This window comes from Papio anubis, chromosome 9, assembly GCF_008728515.1.
Source record: "Papio anubis isolate 15944 chromosome 9, Panubis1.0, whole genome shotgun sequence".
Classification (NCBI taxonomy): domain Eukaryota; kingdom Metazoa; phylum Chordata; class Mammalia; order Primates; family Cercopithecidae; genus Papio; species Papio anubis.
The window spans coordinates 87,998,269-88,008,296 of NC_044984.1; the positions used below are offsets into that span (position 1 = coordinate 87,998,269).

Genomic DNA, 10,028 nt, shown 5'->3' on the forward strand with positions numbered 1-10,028 from the left:
CCCAGCTAATTTTTGTATTACAGTAGAGACAGGGTTTCCCCATGTTGGCCAGGCTGGTCTCGGAGCTCCTGACCTCAAGTGATCCACCCGCCTCGGCCTCCCAAAGTGCTGGGATTACAGGCGTGAGCCACTGCTCCCGGCCAGGATTCTTTTAATCAAGTGTGATGCAGCCATCAGGGTTGGAGCATTCTAGGAAGAGGGAACAGCATCTGCCAAGGCAACAGGAAAGCACATAAAAAGGAGTTGCTGGAAGATTCATTTCAACCCACAACCAAGTAGATGTGGGGTTTATGTTATAAATGTTAGAGATGGGAAGCGGTGGCTCAGCCTGTAACACATGGCACTTTGAGGCCTGTTGGTTTTGTATTTTTAGTAGAGATGGGGTTTAGCCCTTTGGTCGGTAGTGCCGACTCCTGGGTTCAACCCGATCCTCCAGCAGCTCTCAAAGTGCCAGGTTTGCAGAGGCGTGAGCCCACCCCTCTCCCTGGCCCTAACATTTTTTACCAACGTAAATTTAATATCTATAGTTGTGGGGTGTCTTCTCCCACTATTAACTCGCCTGGCGGAATCTGATCCCTCTTTCTAAATACTCAACCTCGATAATCGCATGATAAAAGAATCTGGCCGAAATGGCTCACTATCAACACTGAGCGGCGATGAATCACTGTCGAAGTGTATCGAAGCTGTCTCTAAAATACAAAAATTAACTGCCGGGCATCGTGGAGATATAGAATGGTTGTGTTGTAGAAAACGGTATGGCGTTCCTCGGGATCTAGAACTAGAAGTACCATATGACCCAGCCATCCCATTGCTGGGTATATGCCCAAAGGATTATAAATCATGCTGTATAAAGACATGCACATTATGTTTGTTAGCACTATTCACAATAGCAAAGACTTGGGAATCAACCCAAATGTCCGTAGTGACGAACTGGATTAAAGAAATGTGGCACTTATGCACCATGGAATGCTATGCAGCCATAAAAAAGGATGAGTTTGTGTCCTTTGTAGGGACATGGATGCAGCTGGAAACCATCATTCTCAGCAAACTATGGCAAGAATAGAAAACCAAACACATGTTCTCACTCATGGGTGGGAACTTGAACAATGAGATCCACTTGGACTCAGGAAGGGGAACATCACACACACCAGGGCCTATCATGGGAGGGGCCGGAGAGGATTGCATTGGGAGTTATACCTGATATAAATGGCGAGTTGATGGAGTGCTGGCGAGTTGATGGGTTACAGCACACCAACATAGCACAGAGTATACATATATAACAAACCTGCGTTATGCACATGTGCCTAGAACTTAAAGTATAATAATAAAAAAAAAATACAAAAACTAGCCGGGCATGGTGGCAGGCGCCTGTAATCCCAGCTTCTCGGGAAGCTGGGGCAGGAGAATTGCTTGAACCCGGGAGGCGGAGGTCGTGGTGAGCTGAGATCGCGCCCCTGCACTCCAGCCTGGGCGACAGAGAGAGACTTGGTCACGTTCCCTCCCCCGCCCCCGCCAATTTTAGGAATAAATACCTTTTTATTTAAGCTAAAGTGTGGGTACACCCTTCCTCTAGGATTTTCCATTAAGGAAGAAGAAGCCATATTAGGATAATTTAGAGGGCAGTTAACCCTAGTAGACATAGTGGTTCTTAAAGGCTTGGGGCCTCAGAGTGTACACAGGCTTCACATGGAATCTGATTTGTTCCTTTATCCCGCTCCTTCACCCAGAACCCGAATCTAGCCCTTCATATTATAAAAAGGGCCAGAGGTCCAAAGAGGGTAAGTGCCTTGTGCAAAATGATTCAACTACTTTGTAGAGGATTTTAACTAGGGTTCATTTAGCTCCGCCCACACTATAAAAGGCTCTTTCTAAAAAACGAAACATGATTACGGGCACAAGGCTCCAGCGTTAACAAAGCTCTGTGCTAGCTGGGAAATGCCCCCCTCCCCGACTCATCTGCTTATCATCTGCATAGAGTTATGTACTCAAAAGCAGGAAAATTATTGAGAAAACCATTGGTCCCCGGCTCCAGACCCCAAGGTTGGGAGCTGGTTCACGTTTCCTCCCAGAGCCGGCAGGGGGGGCACCAGGCAAGGTTTGCAAGACGCGCCTCCCTCCCACCCCTCCCCCTTCCTCGCCTAACTTCCCATAGCCACGGCCTCAACTAAAAGTGGCCATTGACCTTTCAAGCTTTTGAGCAGTGATGCAATAGGATAGTATTTCAAAGAAAAATGCTTATCGAAATTTTGGATCCGGTTTTCCCGTGATTGTTAAGGGTTTCTTTTAAAAAGTAGGTCACATTTCAAGTAGGTCATATTTCTGGGGCGGGTGCGCAGACAAGGAGATGAGTTTCCACTGAGGCGGGGTGGCTTCCAACGGGGTTGGAGGTGAGAATCCCAGGTGAGGTAGAGGCGCCAGGATCCTTCCGAATTCCCGGCCCGGGGGCGTCAGCCCTGCAGGGAATGGCAGAGGCACTCTCCGGACTGCCGGACTGCGGGAACCGAGGCCAGTCACCCAGCCCCTTCCGGGCGCGCAGGTGAGGCCGCCCCCTTAGCAGCCGGCGCAGGTGAGCGGGGCGGGCCGCCGGGTCTGCCGGAGACGTTGGAGCAGAGGGGAGGAGGAAGGGAGGAGTCGGGTGGTTGCTGGTGACAAGGAGCCGGAGCGCCAGGGGGAGGGGACTAAGGACGGCCGGCACCGCTTAAGGAGGCGCTGCTCTCCCGCTCGCTGCCTTCCAGGACCTGATCAAGGGGACCGCCTCCGGTCCCCGGCCGTGGGCACCGGGCCGAGCACGGCGTCCCTACGCCATCAATGTGTCTTAGAGCCGGAGAGGCCCGTTTCCGAGGACCCACAGTCGCTCCTGCACCCCCACCCCCCGCAAATGTGAGGCCAGGAGGGTCGCGTCGAGGGGGCGCCGCCGGGATGTTTACAGGAACCCACCCCCGTGGCGGGCCCAGGGCCGAGGACCGCCATCCTTCCCTGAACCCAGGCGCTCAGCTGGCCCGGGTAGGGGGCAGGCTCCGGCAGCTGAAACGGGGTTGGCTGTGGCCGGTGGCGGGGGACATCTCCAGCTTGCGCCCGAGCACCCCAGGGTGTGCGGCCAGAAGCAGGCCGACCCCGGCGTGCACACCGTCCGCCTTGCACTCGAGCGCTCTCACCCGGTCTTCTCTGAAGCCTGTGTATTGCGACCGAGCCTCTTTAAAGCGGTAGCGGGGCCCGCGGTCACGTGAGGCGGATTCCTGGAAAGTTCCTGGAAAGCGGCCTCCGCAGCAGCCGGGCGGGGCGCGAGCGGAGCGCTTACTGGGAGGGAGGCGGGGAGCAAGGGAGGCGCGTCGGGCTGGAAAGTCGCGCGCACTCGCTGCTCCTGGGACCGACGTTTAACTCTTGCCAAGTCTCGTCGCCGCCGCCGCCGCGGCTGGCGGGCCTTGGGTTTCCCCTGAAGCATGAGCACTCTCGCCCGCAGCCGCCCTCACCGCGTGGCCCGCGGACAGTGCGCGCCGGGGCCCCGGGCGCACAGCCTCAGGATCCCCCGTGCCCGCAGCTCGGGCGCCCGCGGCAGGTACCGGTAGCAGGGAGAAGCCCGAAGGCTCCGCCCCAAGGAGAGTTGCAGGGGAGGGCGGCGAGGCGCGGCCGCGTGCGCCGGGGAGCGGCGGACGGCCTGGGCTTCCGCCGCTCGGAGCACCGGCGAAGAGAGAGTCCGAGCCGCGGCTCTGCCCCGCGGTCTGGCGTTGCTGCCTGCTTTCTCCGGTCCCTTCTCGGCGTCGGGAAGTGTCTGGAGTTTCTTTTTTTTATTTAACCTAAACTGCCATTCAAATTAATAATCCTCCTAATAACCTGATCTCCCGCTCCTCCCCACCGGCCTGCCTCCTGCCCTCGCTCCTTCCTCCCTCCCTCTCTCCTTCCCCACCTCCAGGGTCGCAGCCGGAGGGAAACCCGGCAGCAGTCCGAGGGTGGGGTGTCCCAGCTCGGAGGGGGCGTCGCCGCGCGGTGGGGGAGGGGGTGGAGGCAATGATCCTCGAGGCTTTTGTGTGCCCTCTGCGCACGGAACTCCGGCCGCCGCCTCCGAGCGCTGGGCTGGTCGCATCCCCGGGCATCTCGTTCCCAAATTAAACGTAAACGGGGGAAACAAGGGCAGACGCCCCTCCTCTCCTGGGCCCCTCCCGTCCCCCCCCACCCCGCCCCATGTCCGCTGAGGAGGCTGCCTGGTGCGGAGGCGGCGGCAGCCGAGGTCGAGGTAAGAGCGCGGCGTTGGAGGTTTGCACTTCCCACAGCGCTCGCGACCGCCCGCTCGGCCCCGGCCTCGGCTCGGAGCCCCGCGAGGGCTGCGCGCTGGGGCCGATTCCTCGACAGCGCCCGCGGCGGCGAGAGCTACCGCAGCCATCCTGGTCCGGGAGCGACCGCCGCGGCGCCCCCAAACCCCTCCAGAGCTGGCACCGGGAAGCGGGGGGAGGGGAGCGAGGAACCTCCCGGGTGGGGATGCGGCAGCTCCCGCACCTCAGCACCCGGGTTTGGTGCCTTAGGGCCCCGCAGCGCTTTAGGGTGGAGAACCAAGTTTGTGTGGGTGCTTCTTCCTGGGGGCCCTCGGGCTGCGCCAGGTGTGAGACCGGAATGCCAATTTGGGGAGTCTCTCCTGTTCTTTCCTTTTTAATTTTTTCTACTTGTCCTTGACAAGGGCCTATTCCCACTGGATCTGCAGGTGACTATTTGCTCTTCCTAGGTCGCCAGTCTTTGATTTCAGCTAGTGGCCCTGGGCGGGAAGACACCCTGTTCACCCTCATCCTGACCTCCGCCCCCTACCTCTTCAGCCAACTTTGTGTCTTGGATCTCTGCTCTCTTCATTCTTTCTCTAGAGCTGGGTCAGGGCGCTAACTGGAAGCTTGGGGTTAAATGGTGCAGGAACGTAGAGGCGGAGGAGTCCCTGGGATTTTCCACGTCCATTTCCCCACCCCCACCCCAGCAGCAGGGGTCCAGTTTGGACTGACCCAACCTCCCGCTTTCTCTTTGTAGGCCATCAGTGGGTGACCGCGTCTGCGAGGGACTTTGTCATCCGTCCTCCAGGACGTGGGGAGAAAAAGCCCCATCCCTTCCCTCTCTGCCACCATTTCGGACACCCCGCAGGGACTCGTTTTGGGATTCGCACTGACTTCAAGGAAGGACACGAGCCCTTCTCTGACCCCAGCTCGGGCGGCCACCTGTCTTTGCCGCGGTGACCTTTCCCCCATGACCCTGCGGTGCCTCGAGCCCTCCGGGAATGGCGGAGAAGGGACGCAGAGCCAGTGGGGGACCGCGGGGTCGGCGGAGGAGCCATCCCCGGAGGCGGCACGTCTGGCGAAGGCCCTGCGGGAGCTGGGTCAGACAGGTAGGGAGCCGACCGGCCGCGACGCGTGCGGGAGGGGGCGCCTCCCCAAAGACGCAGCTAGGAAGAGGGGCCGAGGTGGGAAGCAAAGAATAAGCTGGAAATACGTCCCTTGCTTCCAAGGGACCGCGGAGAGCACGCTCGCAGGGTCCTGGGTCCTGGGTCCTGGGGAATGCGTAAGGAAAGTGGTTCTCCAGAGACTCAGGCCTGGCAGAGCGCGGGAAGGGCTTCTTGGAAGTAGCTTCTTAGCACGATGGAAGCTTTACTGTTTTACGCAGCTGCTCAGAGTTGGGCGTTCCGGCTCGAACCCCGGCCGGGGAAAGCGTCGGGCGCCTCCCTTTGCGCGGGGTGCAGTCAGCAAGTGGGTGCCGCGGGCCCCGCAGGCCCAGCAGCATCTGGCTCCCGGGCGGAGCTGCGGCTGCAGCCCAGGATCCTGGCGGCCAAGTTGAGGGACTGACACTGCCGCGAGGGCGGCTGCCCGGGCGTCGAGAGTAGGCTGCGAAGCCCCCGCCGAGCGCGGCTTCCAGGGTCGGCGTGCCCAGGAGACTGACGCTTTCAAGTACAGTCAGGCAATTTGCGCGGCACGCTATCTCTAGGCATCTGAAAAAAGAAAAAAAAAAAAAAAAGTAAAGTATCTGGCAAATCATTCTGGCTTTCCAAGTCCGTATCCTAAAAGCTTACAGTTGTGGCACAGTTAAAAATTTTGGTAGCAACAGGGGGAGGGAGAGGGAAAAGTTCTCTCGCTTGCGATTCCGGGCTTTACGTGTGGGCCATGGGCTTTCCCTCCAGGGGAGGCACCGGCAGATTGCAAGTATCCTGGTAATTGTGGGGTTGGGGGGAGCACAAATGTTCAGACTTCTTAAATATGGACGGGCTTTGAGCCTCCTTAGAAAGCAGGGTGGGCCGGGGAGATGGTGCAGGCAGATGAAACCGAGAATGCAGGGGAGGCCGATGGTTGTGATTGGATTTGGATTAGGGCAAAGTTCAAAAGAGTTTAGGGAAGATTGTAAACCTGAAATAGTAATTATCACTGGGGACTTCCCATTTCTTAGTGACTAGTAAGGTAGTCATAAAGCAGCGAACAGAAGCTATTGTACTAGAGCTGTGCTTTTACAACCAGTACATAGCAGTGCTTTCTACATAGAAAGCTGTTCATTAGCAGGCTTTGCAGCCTTTTTTTTTTTTTTTTTTTTTTTTGTGGTTAGGGGGACACAAACCATCCAAAAAAGTTGCTTCTGTTTTTACTGTAGTTCAATTACAGGAGTAGGGTTTTCCACTTTTTAAAGGGCATGGCTTTTATTTCTAACTTCTGATTTTTTTCTAATTTACTTAAATCTTTATTTTACTTAAATAATGTTCAAAGTGTCATGCTTCATCAGCCAGTGTGTCATGCTGAAAATGTTCTTTTGGTTCATTAGAAGAAAATCTTAAGAGCTTCAGAAAGTTAATTTTTTAAAAAAGAAAGAAAACTGGCTCACTGTGTTCGTAAAATGTACCCAAATTTTTATTAAATTCGTACTGAAAGTATTTGTGGTGGCCCCTGGTAAACTTTCACTCACACACCACCTTTTTTTAAGAGCTAAAAAAATTATTGCCAATTACTTGCTCTGTTCTAAAAATTCTTATAATAACTGTTTTACCCTCTTTTCTTTTTCTTTTTGAACAAAAACCCCAGGATGGTACTGGGGAAGTATGACTGTTAATGAAGCCAAAGAGAAATTAAAAGAGGCACCAGAAGGAACTTTCTTGATTAGAGATAGCTCGCATTCAGACTACCTACTAACAATATCTGTTAAAACGTCAGCTGGACCAACTAATCTTCGAATCGAATACCAAGATGGAAAATTCAGATTGGACTCTATCATATGTGTCAAATCCAAGCTGAAACAATTTGACAGTGTGGTTCATCTGATCGACTACTATGTTCAGATGTGCAAGGATAAGCGGACAGGTCCAGAAGCCCCCCGGAACGGCACCGTTCACCTTTATCTGACCAACCCGCTCTACACATCAGCACCATCTCTGCAGCATCTCTGTAGGCTCACCATTAACAAATGTACCGGTGCCATCTGGGGACTGCCTTTACCAACAAGACTAAAAGATTACTTGGAAGAATATAAATTCCAGGTATAAATGTTTCTCTTTTTTTAAACATGTCTCACATAGAGTATCTCCGAATGCAGCTATGTAAAAGAGAACCAAAACTTGAGTGCTCTGGATAACTATACGGAATACTTTCTAAGAACAGCTGAAGCTAATCTAATTTAAATGCTTGAAGAGGTAGCTAGGTGTTTAAAGTTCCTCCACATACTTTTACCTGAGTGATGCTTCCCTTCTTAAGGCTGACCAAGACCAGTTGATCCTTTTAGATTAAAAATAAAATGTCGCATGTAAAGGCTGAAGGCACGTTTTATCAGAATGGCTTGCCTTCTTAGGTTCCTTTCCATTATGTCAAAGGTCCAGGCTCCAGTAGGAGAGAAAGAACTCCTCATAGGAATACTGAAGAAGTGGGAGGAACCAAGCTGACACAGGCCTCACTGCAATTTGATATGCCTGCTGATCAGAGTCTCTTTTGGGCATTTTATATTTTGCATTCTGATGTACCTAGGAGTTTTGTTAAACAGATTATGTGTGTGAGTTTCCCATTTTATGCAATTAACCAAATCAACCAAAAAAAAGTGACCATGAAGTCCTGTATTTGTCTTTTTACTACATGTATGAACTCTCATGTGAATGAGTACTGTAGTAATCCATTTTAAGGGAGCCTTATTTCAGAAATATTTCAAACTGGTGCAAATGGAAAAGACTTTCTCTTTTCCTTTAAGGCTAAAGACAAGAATGTCATGCTATACAGGTGCAACTCAATCCGTGTTAATAAAAACCAATGTAGGTATAGGCATTTTACCCTTTAAAATAGCTGTGTCCCAACCTGTTGCCATTGATTTTTTGGAAATGGCTTTAGAAATGTCCAAGTTGTCCTTGAATTGTCTAACCATGGACATAAACCGTTGTCTCCCTTCTACTGTGTAGAATACTTTGACTTAATTTTCTTCCAGATACAGGGGGATACCTGCCTGTTTTTCAAAGTGTTTATTTACTGCTGTTACTATTTGATTAGAATGTATTAAATAAAAAAAACCTGATTTCTACAAGTTGCACTTATTGAGTTCTAGAGAACGTACACTGTCATGGTAATAGAGGATCGCCATAAAAACTTATGTCAAGTGAAATAAGCCAAATATTCAACAAGAGGTAGAACATTACTTGCCCTTCTGTAAAGTTATGGGCTGTACCTGCCCCCTTTGCAATTTAGAAAGCATGGTTTAGAAACTACAGGAATTGCCAAGTGGCCTGGTCTTTTACGATTTGAATAGGCATAACACTGATGTCCTCTGTGTTTCCAAAAACATGGTTTAGAAGCTACAAACATTATGACATGGCCAGTCTTTTACAAGTTGAGTAGGCATAATACTAAAGAAAAATACAAAGTTTTATGGCCACTTATTTTTTGCTATGTTAGTCTGCATAACTGTTATAAATGTACCATCTTTTCTAGAGTCCAGACATTATTCATTTTATGGCCTTTAAAATTTTCCTGCATAGCTACAATACTGTGGTGTGTCACCATAAAGGTGGACCTTGTGTGAATGAGAAAATTCAGTTCTAAATTATAATAAAACCTGCTTACTGCATATCTTACCTTATTTTCATGAAGAAGTTGAAAATGGTTTTGTGCCTGGCAGGAAACATACTATGTATATCCAAACAGCAGAGCCAAATACTAGGTGTACCTTAGGAAGAGTTTATTTGTGGCCTAAAACTTCAAGACAAGCTAGACATTTAGGGTCAGATCTATGATGGGGCCATAGCCGTTTCATTAGGATGCTCAGAATCTGTGCTTCATTCACCCTTTTTCTCCCACTGACAACATCTGTTTAGTGTTGGATGTTTGATTTTTCTGGCACAACTTCTATATGATCAGTGCCAAGGGGCTTTGTGGAATTTCTTTAAAGGTCTTTTGCATTTCTGTTGTCACTGTTTCGAACACTGTATTTCTCAGTTACTGGGAGCGGGGAGGCAGTTGTAGGGCATGCGTACCCGTGAAATTGGAAAAAGTTCTGAGTTACTGCTCACAAGTGACTAATTATGAGAAGGCTGGAGGACAGCACAAACATCTCTGGAGTGTGCCGTGAAACCTATTGCCTTATATTTTAATCTTCTGTATTGCAAGTAAGTTGATAAACATCAGGAGGCAATTATTTTTTTTATTTTTATTTTTTACGATGACCGACATCATTTATTGACTGAGTTGATTGTGAACCAGGTTCTTACTCAGCACTTGTATTATCTCATTTAATTTTCCCAAGAACAAAATGAGCAAAGTACAATGATGATAGGAGGTTCCCCTCCCGATTGGTGAGTCAAGAGGCCTTCTAGAAATATCCTAGCTCTTTTTTTTTTTTTTTTTTTTCCGGGAGAGGAATTGGGAAGAGCAAATTGCTGCCGAAAATGTCTACATTGATCCAGACAAACAAGTTAGAGCAGGCTGAAAAGGAACCCTTGGTGTTTTTACTGCTGCTTCAACCAGATCAACTGGAAAAGTATAGATACCTTAATTAGCACTGTGCTCTGTGGGATTCTAGTCAGCCTGGCCCAGTGGTTTTTTTCCCCCTCG

General features: G+C 50.8%; 1 protein-coding gene across 6 annotated transcripts; it reads left to right on the top strand.

The window, feature by feature from the left end:
* Positions 1–2,713: 2,713 nt before the first annotated feature.
* On the top strand, positions 2,714–8,505 carry SOCS2 (suppressor of cytokine signaling 2). Of its 6 annotated transcripts, none has more exons than XM_017946108.3 (3): positions 2,714–2,880; positions 5,005–5,356; positions 7,029–8,505. In XM_017946108.3, the coding sequence occupies exons 2-3, from the start codon at positions 5,218–5,220 to the stop codon at positions 7,484–7,486; spliced, it is 597 nt and encodes a 198-aa protein (XP_017801597.1). In that variant the 5' UTR covers positions 2,714–2,880; positions 5,005–5,217; the 3' UTR covers positions 7,487–8,505. The 6 variants fall into 6 exon arrangements, with proteins under 6 accessions (XP_017801597.1, XP_031506531.1, XP_003907005.1 ...); XM_031650671.1 differs by having other exon boundaries at positions 2,732–3,003; XM_003906956.4 differs by lacking the exon at positions 2,714–2,880 and adding an exon at positions 3,319–3,556.
* Positions 8,506–10,028: the final 1,523 nt, after the last annotated feature.